The following is a 17,161-nucleotide window of genomic DNA, read 5'->3' on the forward strand; positions in this document are numbered from 1 at the left end:
GATTAGTTTAATCTTATGATTTAAATTAAGAGTTATCCAAATCAGTATTTTCTAAATATATCTCATAAAATATTCTTTTATTGAGATACGTCAAAGTTAAAAATAGAAGGCCAGTTAAAATAGCATAAAATTAAAACACCATAAAATTTTCAGATATTTAACTGTTGTATTAATATGATTCTTTCCTGCAATGCCTAAATACTAATATTAAATTATTTTTATAATTAATTATAACTCAAAAAAAGAATTTACTGTAATATTTTTCAAAGCCTATGTGAAACACCAAGAACAGAAATGTAATGAAATAGAAAAATGGCATTCCAAATCCTAAAATCATTGATACAAATATATATTCGAAAACTTCAGAGTAAGAACAAGCAATTTAAAATTCAGGTCCTTAATGCAGGTGTATATAATCAAAATTTGTTTTTTAATATGTTTGAGCTTTTTTCTTTTAGCACTTATGATCTATCAGCAATCTAATCCTATTTATTTTTCAAAATAAAAAGAAAGAAATTAATTTATTAATTATTAAAATTTAAAGCAAAAAATAATTAATAATTTTTAAAATAAATAAATAAAAATGTTTTAGAATTTAAAAAATTAGATAAAAAACCTACTTTCGATAGATTAATGAGGTCATATTTTAAATAATATAAAGGGATATTCTGATAAGATAGTGGATACAAAAGAACATTCCTACATTCCTGTACCATTCAGGTGAAAAATCTACATAATTGCCAAAACCATTTTTATCTTAATTATTATTTTTATTTGCTGGTAATTTATTTACAAAGTAATATATTCCCAACTATTTATAAAATAAAAAAACTTTTTAAATATTAATTAATAATTTGCTTAAATTTTACATTTGTTAGTATTTTAATAAAAACTAATAACTAAAACAGGACATTATCTTTATTAATTTTATTCTATAGATTTGATTTTTTGACACACAATTTTACTAATTTGACCACTAAAATGTGCGCTATATTGACTATCAATATTATAAAAAAAGGATATAACTTTTTTAATTAAGTCACTTAGTATATTTAGAAACAGTTTTAATCATCTGAAAATGCATTGTTTGAACAAAAACAATACACCTAGTTTAGATCTAAAGGCTATTAAAATAATACATTTTAATTAGCAGACCTGTATTAATAGCAATTTATTGTTGGAGAAATCATTTTAAAAAATATTCTAAGATTATCCGCATATCTTATTATTATAACAGCTATTTATTTATGATAGAATATATAATTGTTAAATAATTTTCTTTGAATTAAAAAATATTACCAAATAAGAGGAAAATAAATGGTACCAAGAAATAAACAAATAAACGTAATAATTAAGTGAATAATCCAACAAAAAGGTTTTTCCAAATTAATACATCCGGACTTACAGGTTTGCTTATTATCAAGACATTCTATTTCAAATGAAATTTAGAAAATTAAAACTTTTTTGAGCAGCATTATATGAAAAAATATAGAAACGACTTTAAGACATATCCCACCATTGTTTCTTGTATTATAAAAAATGCTCTATCGCGCTAGTTCTTAGTTTCAAATGTTACGAAAGCTTTTGATGGATGTGAATATTTATCAAATTCTATTTTACTAATTTATTCTTTAAGTTTCTCAATTTTTTATTTTTTATCAATGATATCCATTAAATCTTTATAACATTTTTTCTTTGTTTTAGGATTGCTAATAATATCAAATATTTTTCTCAATAAATCTATCTATATTTTATTGATTCCTTACCCTAATTTCAAGCTATCAGGATCGTATTCATTTATGAATCTAATAACTTTATTTTCTATCCTCTCTGTGTATTTTTTAAGAATTAAGTCTCTTTAAATTAAGCATTCAGGAAGAGCCATTTAGATGTCTATTATTTTAATTTCTTTTTCTTATTTTTTTTATGTATATTCATTCAAACCCTATTTTTTTAATATTTTTAATTCATTTTTTCTAATTGAGTATTGTCAATTTCTATTTAAGACAGACAATAAATTTTGATAAAAAATTAATTATATGTATAATTTTTCTTAAATTACTCTCTATAGATGCAACCAGAGTAGTTCTTGAGTCCAATTAAAGTGCATCTTAGGTATATTTTAGATTTCTAGAGTAAACTTTTAAACCATTGTAATTTTCTTTTTGATTCTATTCTTAATCCTCTTATTGATAAACAACTGGCTGTTATTTAATAATAATTCGAAATTTTAGAGTAGAATTGAATAAATAGTAAATACTGAATGAAGAAGAGCAAACATAGTATTATTCCAAAAGTCTGTAAAAGAATAACTGCAACAGATGCTTAATAGTTAGATGTAGGAATACCAAAAATATCCACATTTTAATTTCTACAAGGAACAGAGATGAACATATTTTGTTATTAAATATTGTTATCACATTATGCATCAACTTTAAAGAAGGTTAAAATCTCATCCGAGTTTATCTAGCAAATGTTTTTATACTAGCATCTACTATAAATATTTTTAAATGATGTTTAATTATTTACATCACTTTTCAAGCAGTCAACTTAAACTTTTTACAATTCGATAAATTCACAACCATAAATACTCTAAGTATCTTATGGAATTGCTTTTATAATATTTATTTATTTGTAAATATGAAATATATTTCAGAAATAGAATACATACTTAATCCTATTTGAACATATTAAAAGTCTAAAACTCCTTAAGAGCATTTTAAATCTATTGTCTAATCTAATGTTTTATTCATGATAAACATATCACATTACCAAAACTCTTTTTATTTTATATCAAAAGTAGAAGTTAAAAATTTTATAAAAAACTATCAGTTTTACTGTAACCAATACCAGCTATTGTTGGATAAAGAAAGGGCGATTAGAAATCATTAATATATTCATAATTTAGATCTTTACTAACTTTAGTTATTAGAAAATTATTTTTGAGAATAAATAATTTAAAAAATTTTCCAATAAAATAAATTAATTACTTTTTGCACAAATATAAAATGAAGGTAAACTCAAAATAAAAAGTAGAAAAAATAAGCATAAGAAGCTTTTGATTTGATTAAGATACAATAGACTTGAAAGTGAAAGCTAATCAGTATCGTTATTTTTTGATCTCCAGCAAAAAAAATTAGTTTCTATTTTAGTTGAACATATGGATTCTAAAAGTCTATATCTTCTTTATTTATTTAACTTTAGGTCGCTCTTTAAGTAGTGCTTCTATTTAATCTATTTATTACATTCTTTTATATCAACTTTCAATTGCTACTATGATAAATGTATATCTATCTTTAAAAATAATTTAGCTCCAATTTGCTAACTTCTAAAAATCATACATCTAATTACTAAAATGCATCTCCTTAGTCATTAATGTTTTTCAGCTTATCTTGATATAGTGATTAAGCTCTATGTATCCCATTAAGTATATCTCTTTAATTTTGCAGACTTTTTAAAAGTTAATTTTACTTTAAAATGTAAATGATTTACTATTTACTTCTCCTTTTCAGGTTATAGCTAAAAATTCAAACAATTTTCTTATTTTATATTGCTACTGAGACTAACATTTTATTAGTGATTTATGCCATTAGACTTAAATTATTAACTCTCTAAATGTATTTCAATCTAATCAGATTCCTATATAATCAATTACTTGTGCTTATTACCTATTTGTTAAAATAAAATGTTTTGTATGATAAGTTACTTAATAAAATACTTACTTAATTCAGAACAGCATGATACTTAATCTTCTACATCTATACATTTTGGCTTTAACTTAACAAAAAAAGCCATTAATTATCTCTTACTTTTTAACTATTTGTTATTTAATTAATCAATTAATTACTTCTTAAATAATATCCTTTATTTATTTATTTTAGAAAAAAAAAAATTAAAAAACAATGAGGCATACTTCCTTGTATTATTTTAGCAAAAATAGTATTTATTAAAAAGTTAATTACTTCTATCTGATTTTTTATGTAATTTACCATTAAATTAATTTATAATATTGTTTGTTTTTGTAAGTTTGATAAAATATTCCACAATCAATTTTGTAGTATTTATTATTTGTTATATTAAATTTATTTTAATTTTTAAGTGGAAATAAATAAATAAACTATACAAAATGATACATTTAAATAATTTCTGTTTTGTAGTCTTTACTAATTGTTATTTATTTCATTTTAGAAATGAAAAAATATAAAGAGAAAGTAAACAATTATTTATCGTAGTTCCTTAAAAACTGTAACTATCAAACTAGAAATGAGTTAAAAGTTGCAAAAAAAAATTTAGTTTAATTTTTTTACACATAACAAATCTTGAGCTTAGAAAGTTTGGAGAGATTTGATTTATTTTGGATTTTAATTAATTAAATTCAATTTTTTACAACAATAGAATAATTTTAAAACTGTTGAGTAAGTTTTAAATAAATTGTTTGTTCTTTTTTTATACAAATTAATTTAAAATTTTAAAAATCTATTAAAATCTAATTGGGTTAATTTATTTTTTTGACACAAGAAATTAATTATTATTAAATTGCATTTTTATTTTGTGTTTAATGATAAAAATGATTTTAAATAATTAGAATTTACATATAAAATAATTTTATATTGTAGAACTATATTATTACAGGATTTGCTAATCCACCAAAAGGAGTAAAATTATTAAAGTTTGTTTGATTATCCCATCTACATTAGCAATCAAGTATTAGAAGAAGCTTTATAAGCTTTAATTTTCTAGGCAAGATAATTATAATATTATCTAGCAATAGAATATGTTTCAATAACTATAAAATCGTAGCCTGCTAAATTTATACATCCAAAGCAATTAACTTCACGTTTGTTTTATATATTGATAAGTAATATATATTATATATTTTTTATTTAGTAAGCAATAATTTTAATTAAAATATATTAATAAAGAGTTTATTTAAAACTTGATGTAAATTATTTTTAATAATTTTAACAAAATTAATTCTTACATTTTATACTTATTTACAAAATTGATTGTTTATAATTTTAATAAATCAGAGATAAATTTTAATTTGCTTTACTCACATAAAAGATTTTGTTATAGTGATTACTATAATTATTGAGAATTTAAAAATAAATAAGAAAATTATATTTATTAATTTATTTATCTGGATAGTAAAGTTTTATTTTTTTAAGTAAATTTGAAAAATTTATTAATTAAGATATTTATTTATAATTTTCATTTTTTACAATCAATTAGGTTTATTTACATTTAATTCATTAGCCTAAAGCAAAGTCAAATTTTTTTAAAAAAATTAATAGAATTATGGGACAGTATTGTGATGATCGATTCTTTTTATACTATTAACTAGATCTTCTGAAGATAATATTTAAATATCAATTATTTCATTTTGGATATCTTTAATACCTTAAAATGTTAAATCCCCATTATGATTTTTAATCTAATTCTATTATTTTTCTTATTATTGCTTATCATTTTCACTCTTACTAACTAATTTTATTTGATTTAAATTATCTTCTGTATAATTGGTTGTTTCATTTTTTTTAGAATCTTTAAAAGATTAATATCTACTATTTATTTGTCTTTTGAATTACTAAATAACTCGAAAAGCGCTCTATTTATTCTAGACTCCTTAAATTTATTTTTTTACTGCAACACTTTGAGTTAATTTACTACATATTTCTTCTTTTTTTACTTTATTCATTTTAAAAATAATCAAGTCAGTTTTCCAATCGAAATACCTGCTATAATTTGGGTTGACCTAAGTTAATCATTAAAATTATAAAATAAAATTTATATTATAATTAAATTACCATAATATCATAACTTAAACATCCACTCACAGGTTTTTCTGAATAATCTAAATCTAAGTTTTCATCAAGTTTGCTTTTTATTACTTAGTCAATTTCTTTTTTCTTATTTATAAATCTTTATTTTCTTATATCAGAAACCTCTTTTTCAATATAATATTCTTAAAGTTATGAAAGCTCTTGCAACTATCTTATTGAATAAACTAAAATAAAATAAAATTATTGAAATAGCATGATGATTTATTGATTAATTTAGTTACGTTGATAGAGAGGTTTATAGTTAAAAGGTAATTTTTTTATTTAAGAGTCATTATTGAAAGCCTTACGCTTAGCATCATATTTGCTAATGTAGCTTAGGTATTAATACATACTTATAATTTTTTCTCTAAAATAAAAGCATAGAAATAAAATTAAATAAGTGTAAGTGCTTATTTTTATAAAATATGAGCCTTCTGGTTAGAAGTTCTAAGGGTTAAAAATAGGAATTGCATTATCTTAATCTTATTAGTCATTAACTTAAGAGTTATTAGCATCAGTATTTTCTAAATATATCTCATAAAATATTCTTTTATTGAGAAATGTCAAAGATAAAAATAGAAGGCTAGCTAAAATAGCATAAAATTAATACACCATGAAATTTTAAGAGATTTAACTATTGTACTAATATGATTCTTTCCTACAATGCCTAAATACTAATATTAAAAGGTTTTTATAATTAATTATAACTCAAAAAAATGTACTGTAATATTTTTCAAAGTATATGTGAAACACCAAGAAAAGAAATGTAATGAAATAGAAAAACGGTATTCCAAATCCTAATACCATTGTAACGAATATATATTCGAAAACTTCAGAGTAAGAGCAAGCAATTTAAAATTCAGGTCCTTAATGGAGGTGTATATAATCAAAATTTGTTTTTTAATAAGTCTGAGCTTTTTTCTTTTTGCACTTATGATCTATGTGCAATCTAATCCTATTTTTCAAAATAAAAACAATGAATTATTGATGATATTTAAAATAAATAAAAAGATTTTACAATTAAAAATAAATAAATTACTTTCTATAAATTATTTAGGTAATGTTTTAAATAATATAAAGACATATTTTTATAAGATAGTGAATACAAAAGAACATTCCAACATTCCTGTACCACTCAGGTGAAAAATCTACATAATTACCAAAACTATTATTTTAAGTTTTACCTTAGTTTAATGGTAATTTATTTATCAAGTAATACAATACTACCTATTTAAAAAAACTATTAAATTAAAATAATTTGCTTAAATTTTACATTATTTAGTATTTTGATAAAAACTAATAACTAAAACAGCAGAACATCTTTTTCAATTTTATTCTATAGCTTTAATTTTTTGACACAATATTTAGTTAATTTGACTAATAAGACCTGCGCTATGTTTAATATAAGCATTATAAAAAAAGGATATAACTTTTTCAATTAAGCCATTTAGAAAATTTATAAACAAATTTATTCATCTGAAAATGCATTGGTTGAACAAAAACAATACACTTAGTCTAAATCTTAAGGATCTTAAGATAATACACTTTAATTAACTGATCTGTATTCATAGCAATTTACTGTTGGAGAAATCATATTAAACACTTTTCTAAGATTATCTCCTTATTTGATTATTAAAATCACTATTTATATTTTAACAATATATTTATGAAATTAATTTTTGTTGTATCAATTAATATTACTGAATATGATGAAAATTAATAGTACCAAGGTATATATTAGGGAATGTAATGATTAACTGATTATTCCAACAAAGAGGTTTTTCCAAATTAATACATCTGGACTTACAGGTTTAACTATTATCAAGACATTCTATTTCAAATGAAATTTAGAAAATTAAAACTTTTTGGAGCAGCATTATATAAAAAAATATAGAAATTATTTTATATATGCTCCAACCATTGTTTCTTATATTATAAAAAATGCTCTATCGCGCTAGTTCTTAGTTTCAAATGTTACAAAAGCTTTTGATGGATGTGAATATTTATCAAATTCTATTTTACTAATTTGTTCTTTAAGTTTCTCAATTTTTTATTTGCTATTCACAATATCCATTAAATCTTTATAACATTTTTTCTTAGTTTTAGGATTGCTAACAAAATCAAATATTTTTCTCAGCTAATCTATTTATATTCTATTGATTCCTTACCCTAATTTGAAGCTATCTGGATCATATTAGTTTATGAATCTAATAACTTTATTTTATATTTTTTCTATTTATTATTTAAGAATTAAGTCTCTTTAAATTAAGCATTCAGGAAGAGCCATTTAGATGTCTATTATTTTAATTTCTTGCTCTTATTTTTATTAAGTATATTCATTCAAACCCTATTATGTTAATATTTTTAATTCGTTTATTAATAATTTTGTAATTAAAATATTATCAATTTTTATTAAAGAAAATAAATAAATTTTGATAAAAATTAATTTTTTGTAAAATATTTCTTAAATTACTCTTTATAAATGCAACCAGAGTAGTTCTTGAGTCCAATTAAAATGCATTTTAGGAATATTTTAAACTTCTAGAGAATGCTTTTAAACCAATGCAATTTTATTTTTTATTCTTTTCCTAATCGTCTTATTGATAAAACACTGACTGTTATTTAATAATATTTAGATATAATAATAAAATAAATAATTAATACTGTAAGAAGAATAACAAAAAAAGTATTATTCCAAAAGTCTGTAATAGAATAATTGTAATTGATGCGTGGTAATTAGATATTGGAATTCCAAAAATATCCACATTTTAATTTCTACAAGGAACAGAGATAAACATATTTTGTTATTAAATATTATTATCGCAATCTGTATCATCTTTAAAGAAGGTTAAAATCTCAATCGAGCTTATCTAGCAAGCATTTTTATACTAGCATCTATTATAAATGTTATTATAGGATGTTGAATTATTTATATCAATTTTCAAGCAGTCTACTTAAACTTTTTACAATTCGATAAATTCACAACCTTAAATACTCTAGGTGTCATCAGGATTTGCTTTAATAATAAATAGTTATATGTAAATATCGAATTTATTTCAGAAATAGAATACATACTTAATCCTATTTGAGCAAACTTAAAATCTAAAATACCTTAAGAGCACTTTAAATCAATTGTCTAATCTGATGTTTTATTAGCAATAAACATGTCACATTACCAAAATTCTTTTTATTTTTTATGAACAATAAAAGTTAAAAATTTTATAAAAACTTAATAGCTTTACTGTAACCGATACCTGCTATTGTTGGGTAAAGAAAGAACGATTAGAAATCATTAATATATTCATAATGTAGGTCTTTACTAACTTTAATTATCAGAAAATTATTTTTGAGAATCAGTAATTTTAACAATTTTCAAATAAAATAAATTACTTTTTGCACAAATATAAAATGTTGGTAAACTCAAAATAAAAAGTATAAAAAATAAGCATAGTAAGCTTTTTATTTGGTTGAGATACAATAGACTTTAAAGTGAAAGCTAATCAGTATCGTTATTTTTTGATCTCCAGCAAAAGAAATTAGTTTCTATTTTAGCTGAACAAATAGACTCTAAAAGTCTATATCTTCTTTATTTATTTAACTTTGGGTCGTTCTTTAAGTAGTAATTATATTTGATCTATTTATTACATTCTTATATATCAACCTTCAATTGCTACTAAGATAAATCAATATCTAGCTTTAAAAATAAATTTGTTCTAATTTGCTAAATTCTAAAAATCATACATCTAATTACTCAGACACATCCCCCTAGTCATTAATGTTTTTCAGCTTATCTTGATATTAATGTGATTAAACTCTATGTATCCCATTAATCACCTCTCCTTAATTTTGCAAGCTTTTTAAAAGTTAATATTTCTTTAAAATATTAATTTTCTACTAATTAATTACTTCTCCTTTTCAGATTGAATCTAAGAGTTCAAATAGTTTTCTTATTTTATGCTGCCTTTGAAAGTATCATTTTATTGCTGATTTATGCCATTAGACTTTAATGATTTACTCTCTAATTGTATGTCAATCTAATCAGAATCCTATATAGTTAATTACTTGTGCGTATTTCCTATTTGTTTAAAATAAATGTATTACATTGTATGATAAGAAAATTAATTCATCATATACTTAATTCAGAACAGCATGAATCTTAATCTTCTAAATCAATACATTTTTGTTTTAACTTAACTAAAAGAGCCATTAATTAATTATCTCTTATTTTTTAGTAATTTATTATTTAATTAGTTAATTAATCAATCAATTAATCATTCTTAACTAATGTCCTTAATTTAATTTAGAAAAAAAAGTAAAAAAACAATAAAGTTTAATTCTTTGTTTTATTTTAGCAAAAAAGATAATATTTAATAAAAAGTAAATTACTTCTATTTAATTCTTAAAGTAATTTACCATTTAATTCATTTGTATAAAGTTATTTGTAAGTATGATTAAATATTCCACAATTTTGTTGTATTATTTATTTTTTTTACATTAAATTTATTTTAATTTTTAAAAGCAAATAGATAAATTTTACAAAAAGATATTTTTAAATAATTTTCCATTTGATTTGGAAAAATTAAATTATTACTTTTGATTTCATATTAGAATTTTATTTTTTATTTATTCAATCATTTTTAGTTTAGCCTATATTTATAAATATTACATTTTACAAAATTATTTGACAAAAATATAAAAGAGAAACTAAAAATAAAATAAAAAATTACTTACTGTAGAACCTCATATACTTACTGTAACCTACAAACTAAAAATAGTTAAAAGTTACAAAATTAAAATAATTTCTTAATAAAATCAAGCTTATTTGAAAATTCACAAACTAATCTAAGAATAAGAGGTATAAGAGAATATCTGTTCTATATCTATTAATATCCCTGAATTTTAAATGCTCAGCTTAATCTAATAATTAATGAGAATTTAAAATTTTTCTAAAATAGTAAAATCTTTTATAGAAGAAATTAATTATTTATTTATTTTATTATAGTTTTTATTGTACTTTAATTTAGCTATAAAATAACTTTTTTAATGGAGATATAAATATTAAAAATGTTAAATAACATATTTAGGAATAATATCTCTAATAATTGGTAAAATCATAAAATACCTTCGACATCATTATCATAGCAAGCAATTAAATGGTATGTTAAATTAATTTATAAATTGAAAAAGTTAGGATTTATGAAAGAGAAATAAAATTAAAGAAATAACATTAATATTCGTTAATACTAAGAAAACCAGAATGATTTTAAAAAATTTAAGAATACTTGCTGAACAGAAAAAAGAATAAACTCGTTTGATATATAATATTTTCTTCCAAATAAAGGATAGATATTAGAAAATTATTACTAATTAAAATAACACAAACTAGGTAAAATATTCCTTATTAATTAATAAATTAATTTGTCTCTTTAAAGATAGTAGGCATAATTTTAAGATTGATAATTTTGATTTATTAAAAGTAGAAACCATATTCAATGAATCAAAATAAAAAAAAGAAATTATTTATCCTAGCAGATCATTCAATAAAAAGAAGAATATTATGAAATGAGAAACCCTACATATGATTTATGAAAAATCATAAAAAATTCAAAATTGAATTAAAGGAATGAAAAACTACATAAAAAAAAACAAATAATAGTTTTTTAGAATTTATTTTAGTTTGTTTTATATATTGATAAGTATGAAATAATATATTTTATATATTTATTTATCTTGTAAGCAGTCAATTAAATTTAAATATATAAATAAAGAGTTTTTTGAAAACTAAATACAAATTATTTTTAACAATTTTAACAAAATTAATTCTTACATTTTATTCTTATTTACATTGATTATCATTTAAAAAAATTAGAGATAAAATTTAATTTACTTTACTCACACAAAAGATTTTGTTATGGTGATTATTAAAATTATCTGAGAATTTAAAAATAAATTAGAAAATTATATTTATTAATGTATTTATCAGGATAGTAAAGTTATTATATTTTTTTGTAGTAAAATTGAAAAAGTTATTAATTAAGATATTTATTTATAATTTTCATTTTGTATAATCAATTAGGTTTATTTACATTTAATTCATTAGCCTAAAGCAAAGTCATATTTTTTTAAAAAGTTTAATAGAATTATGGAACAGTATGGTGATGATCGATTCTTTTTATACTATTAACTAGATCTTCTTGAGATAAAATTTAAATATCAATTATTTCATTTTGGATATCTTTAATACCTTAAAATGTTAAATCGCCACTATAATTATTAATCTAACTCTATTATTTTTCTTATTATTATATTTCATTTTATTAATTTTCATCTTCACTTTTACTAACTAATTTTATTCGATTTAAATTATCTTCTGTGTAATTGGTTGTTTCATTTTTTTTAGAATCTTTAAAAGATTAATATCTACTATTTATTTGTCTTTTGAATTACTAAATAACACTAAAATCGTTCTATTTATTTTAGACTACTTAAATTTATTTTTTTACAGCACCACTTTGAGTTAATTTACTACATATTTCTTCTTTTTTTGCTTTATTCATTTTAAAAATAATCAATTCAGTTTTCCAATCGAAATACCTGCTATAATTTGGGTTGACCTAAGTTAATAATTAAATTTATAAAATAAAATAAAATTTATATTATAATTAAATTACCATAATATCATAACTTAAACATCCACTCACAGGTTTTTCGGAATAATCTAAATCTAAGCTTTCTTCAAGTTTGCTTTTTATTACTTAGTCAATTTCTTTTTTCTTATTTATAAATCTTTATTTTCTTATATCAGAAACCTCTTTTTCAATATAATATTCTTAAAGTTATGAAAGCTCTTGCAACTATCTTATTGAATAAACTAAAATAAAATAAAATTATTGAAATAGCATGATGATTTATTGATTAATTTAGTTACGTTGATAGAGAGGTTTATAGTTAAAAGGTAATTTTTTTATTTGAGAGTCATTATTGAAAGCCTTGCGCTTAGCATCATATTTGCTAATGTAGCTTAGGTATTCATACATACTTATAATTCTTTCTCTAAAATAAAAGCATAGAAATAAAATTATATAAGTGTATGTGCTTATTTATATAAAATATGAGCCTTCTGATTAGAGGCTCTAAGGGTTAAAAATAGGAATTGCATTATCTTAATCTTATTAGTCATTAACTTAAGAGTTATTAGCTTCAGTATTTTCTAAATATATCTCATAAAATATTCTTTTATTGAGAAATGTCAAAGATAAAAATAGAAGGCTAGCTAATATAGCATAAAATTAATACACCATGAAATTTTAAGAGATTTAACTGTTGTACTAATATGATTCTTTCCTGCAATGCCTAAATACTGATATTAAATGGTTTTTATATTAATAAACTCAATAAAAAATGTACTTTAATATTTTTCAAAGTATATGTGAAACACCAAGAAAAGAAATGTAATGAAATAGAAAAATGGTATTCCAAATCCTAATACCATTGTAACGAATATATATTCGAAAACTTCAGAGTAAGAGCAAGCAATTTAAAATTCAGGTCCTTAATGGAGGTGTATATAATCAAAATTTGTTTTTTAATAAGTCTGAGCTTTTTTCTTTTTGCACTTATGATCTATGTGCAATCTAATCCTATTTTACAAAATAATAAGAATGAAAGAAATAAATTATTTAAATTTAAAGCATAATATTATTGATGGTATTTAAAATAAATAAAAGCATTTAAAATTAAAAATAAATAAATTACTTTCGATAAATTATTTAGGTAATGTTTTAAATAAAATAAAAGGATATTTTTATAAGATAGTGAATGCAAAAGAACATTCCAACATTCCTGTACCACTCAGGTGAAAAATTTACATAATTACCATAACCGTTATTTTAAATTTTATCTTTCTATAAAGGAGTTTTATTTATAAAGTAATACAATGCTACCTATTTAAAAAAATCTATTAAATTAAAATAATTTGCTTAAATTTTACATTATTTAGAATTTTGATAAAAACTAATAACCAAAACAGAAGAACATCTTTTTCAATTTTATTTTATAGCTTGAATTTTTTGACACAGTATTTAATGTATTAGATCAATAAAATTTGCACTATATTGACTATCAGCATTATAATAAAAGGTAAATACTTTTTCAATTAAGTCACTTAATATATTTATAAACAATTTTCATCATCTGAAAATGCATTGTTTGAACAAAAACAATACACTTAGTTTAAATCTTAAGGATCTTAAAATAATACACTTTAATTAACTGATCTGTATTCATAGCAATTTATTGTTGGAGAAATCATATTAAACACTTTTTTAAGATTATCTCCATATCTGATTATAGAAAATGCTTTTTATATTTTAATAATATATTTATGAAATTAATCTTTGTTGTATCAATTAATATTACTGAATATGATGAAAATTAATAGTACCAAGAAATATATTAGGGAATGTAATAATGAAGTGATTATTCCAAAAAAGAGGTTTTTCCAAATTAATACATCTGGACTTACAGGTTTAACTATTATCAAGACATTCTATTTCAAATGAAATTTAGAAAATTAAAACTTTTTGGAGCAGAATTATATAAAAAAATATAGAAATTATTTTATATATGCTCCAACTATTGTTTCTTATATTATAAAAAATGCTCTATCGCGCTAGTTCTTAGTTTCAAATGTTACAAAAGCTTTCGATGGATGTGAATATTTATCTAATTCTATTTTATTAATTTGTTCTTTAAGTTTCTCAATTTTTTATTTGCTATTCACAATATCCATTAAATCTTTATAACATTTTTTCTTTGTTTTAGGATTGTTAACAAAATCAAATATTTTTCTCAACTAATCTATTTATATTCTATTGATTCCTTACCCTAATTTCAAGTTATCCATATCATATTAATTTATGAATCTAATAATTTTATTTTCTATTTTTTCTGTTTATTTTTTAAGAATTAAGTCTCTCTAAATTAAACATTCAGGAAGAACCATTTAGATGTCTATTATTTTAATTTATTATTCTTATTTTTATTAAGTGTATTCATTTAAACCCTTTTATTTTAATATTTTTAATTTGTTTCTTGATAATTGTGTATTAAATAAAATATTATCAATTTCTATTAAACGCAATAAATAAATTTTGAGTAAAAATTTTATTTAATTACTCTTTAGAGATGCAACCAGAGCAGTTCTTGAGTCCAATTAAAATGCATTTTAGGTATATTTTAAACTTCTAGAGTATACTTTTAAACTACTGTAATTTTATTTTTTGTTCTTTTCCTAATCCTCTTATTGATAAAGCACTGGCTGTTATTTAATAATATTTAGATATGACAATAAATTAAATAATTAATACTGAAAGAAGAATAGCAAATAAAGTATTATTCCAAATGTCTGTAGAAGAATAATTGTAACAGATGCATGATAATTAGATATAGGAATACCAAAAATATCAACATTTTAATTTCTACAAGGAACAGAGATGAACATATTTTGTTATTAAATATTATTATCGCAATCTGCATCATCTTTAAAGAAGGTTAAAATCTCATTCGAGCTTATCTAGCAAGCATTTTTATACTAGCATCTATTATAAATGTTATTATAGGATGTAGAATTATTTATATCACTTTTCAAACAATCTACTTAAACTTTTTACAATTCGATAAATTCACATCCTTAAATACTCTAGGTGTCATCAGGATTAGCTTTAATAATAAATATTTATTTGTAAATATCGAATATATTACAAAAATATAATACATACTTAATCCTATTTGAGCAAACTGTAAGTCTAAAATACCTTAAGAGCACTTTAAATCAATTGTCTAATCTGATGTTTTATTAGCAATAAACATGTCACATTACCAAAACTCTTTTTATTTAAATCAAAAGTAGAAGATAAATATTGTATAAGAATTTAATAGTTTTACTGTAACCGATACCTGCTATTGTTGGGTAAAGAAAGAACGATTAGAAATCATTAATATATTCATAATGTAGGTCTTTACTAACTTTAATTATAAGAAAATTATTTTTGAGAATCAGTAATTTTATCAATATTGAAATAAAATAAATTACTTTTTGCACAAATATAAAATGTTGGTAAACTCAAAATAAAAAGTATGAAAAATAAGCATAGTAAGTTTTTTATTTGGTTGAGATACAATAGACTTTAAAGTGAAAGCTAATCAGTATCGTTATTTTTTGATCTCCAGCAAAAGAAATTAGTTTCTATTTTAGCTGAACAAATAGACTCTAAAAGTTTATATCTTCTTTATTTATTTAACTTTGGGTCGCTCTTTAAGTAGTGCTTCTATTTAATCTATTTATTACATTCTTATATGTCAACCTTCAATTGCTACTTTGATAAGTCAATATCTAGCTTTAAAAATCATTTAATTCTAATTTGCTAAATTCTAAAAATCATACATCTAATTACTAAGACATATCTCCCTAGTCATTAATGTTTTTCTGATTATCTTGATATTAAAGTGATTAAACTCTATGCGTCCCATTAAGCATATCATTTTAATTTTGCATACTTTTTAAAAGTTAATATTTCTTTAAAATATAAATTTTCTATGAATTACTTCTCTTTTTCAGATTGAATCTAAGAGTTCAAATAACTTTCTTATTTTACCATTCCATTGAAAGTGTTATTTTATTGATGATTTATGCCATTAGAATTAAATGATTAACTATCTAATTGTATTTCAATCTAATCAGAATCCTATATAGTTAATTACTTGTGGGTATTTCCTATTTGTTTAAAATAAATGTTTTGCATTATATGATAAGAAAATTAATTCATCATATACTTAATTCAGAACAGCATGAATCTTAATCTTCTAAATCAATACATTTTTGTTTTAACTTAACTAAAATAGCCATTAATTAATTATCTCTTAATTTTTAGTTATTTATTATTTAATTAGTTAATCAATCAATTAATAAATCTAAAATAATGTCCTTAATTTAATTTAGGAACAAAAAATTAAAAAACAAGCAAGCAAGCGTACTTCTTTGTATTATTTTAGCAAAAAAGATAATATTTAATAAAAGTAAATTACTTCTATTTAATTTTTTAAAGTAATTTACCATTTAATTCATAAATATTAAGTTATTTGTAAGTATGATTAAATATTCCACTATTTTGTTGTATTATTTATTTTTTTTTATATTAAATTTATTTTAATTATTATATGCAAATAGATTAATTTTACAAAAAGATATTTTTAAATAATTTTCCATCTAATTTGGAAGGGTTACCCATTGCTATTGTTGAGCATATTATATAAATATTACATTTTTTATAAAATTATTT

At 20.7% G+C, this 17,161-nt stretch overlaps 4 protein-coding genes across 4 annotated transcripts; all 4 read right to left on the reverse strand. All coding sequences in view use genetic code 6, as the record gives it.

Moving 5' to 3' along the window:
- Window positions 1–496: 496 nt before the first annotated feature.
- On the reverse strand, window positions 497–3,795 carry TTHERM_00666720 (transmembrane protein, putative; the record flags this gene model as incomplete). Its single annotated transcript, XM_001020040.2, has 10 exons — window positions 497–811; window positions 1,577–1,945; window positions 2,063–2,204; window positions 2,261–2,612; window positions 2,672–2,779; window positions 2,839–2,919; window positions 2,991–3,294; window positions 3,342–3,450; window positions 3,500–3,668; window positions 3,723–3,795. 10 exons carry the CDS (start codon window positions 3,793–3,795, stop codon window positions 497–499), a joined length of 2,022 nt encoding a protein of 673 aa, XP_001020040.2.
- Window positions 3,796–5,224: 1,429 nt separating this feature from the next.
- Window positions 5,225–10,029, reverse strand: TTHERM_000666769 (transmembrane protein, putative; the record flags this gene model as incomplete). The annotated part of the gene is made up of 17 exons (XM_012798588.1): window positions 5,225–5,755; window positions 5,808–6,007; window positions 6,065–6,346; window positions 6,433–6,489; window positions 6,545–6,777; window positions 6,862–7,049; window positions 7,096–7,429; window positions 7,524–7,653; window positions 7,845–8,169; window positions 8,296–8,437; window positions 8,487–8,838; window positions 8,898–9,005; window positions 9,065–9,145; window positions 9,213–9,516; window positions 9,564–9,675; window positions 9,729–9,897; window positions 9,957–10,029. The coding sequence occupies 17 exons, from the start codon at window positions 10,027–10,029 to the stop codon at window positions 5,225–5,227; spliced, it is 3,621 nt and encodes a 1,206-aa protein (XP_012654042.1).
- Window positions 10,030–11,890: 1,861 nt separating this feature from the next.
- TTHERM_00666770 (transmembrane protein, putative) lies at window positions 11,891–12,859 on the reverse strand (the record flags this gene model as incomplete). The annotated part of the gene is made up of 3 exons (XM_001020045.1): window positions 11,891–12,436; window positions 12,494–12,693; window positions 12,751–12,859. 3 exons carry the CDS (start codon window positions 12,857–12,859, stop codon window positions 11,891–11,893), a joined length of 855 nt encoding a protein of 284 aa, XP_001020045.1.
- A 2,967-nt stretch (window positions 12,860–15,826) lies between these two features.
- TTHERM_00666780 (transmembrane protein, putative) lies at window positions 15,827–16,728 on the reverse strand (the record flags this gene model as incomplete). Its single annotated transcript, XM_001020046.2, has 4 exons — window positions 15,827–16,219; window positions 16,267–16,378; window positions 16,428–16,596; window positions 16,656–16,728. The coding sequence occupies 4 exons, from the start codon at window positions 16,726–16,728 to the stop codon at window positions 15,827–15,829; spliced, it is 747 nt and encodes a 248-aa protein (XP_001020046.2).
- Window positions 16,729–17,161: the final 433 nt, after the last annotated feature.

This window comes from Tetrahymena thermophila (genome assembly GCF_000189635.1).
Source record: "Tetrahymena thermophila SB210 genomic scaffold scf_8254579, whole genome shotgun sequence".
In the NCBI taxonomy this organism is placed as follows: Eukaryota; Ciliophora; class Oligohymenophorea; order Hymenostomatida; family Tetrahymenidae; genus Tetrahymena; species Tetrahymena thermophila.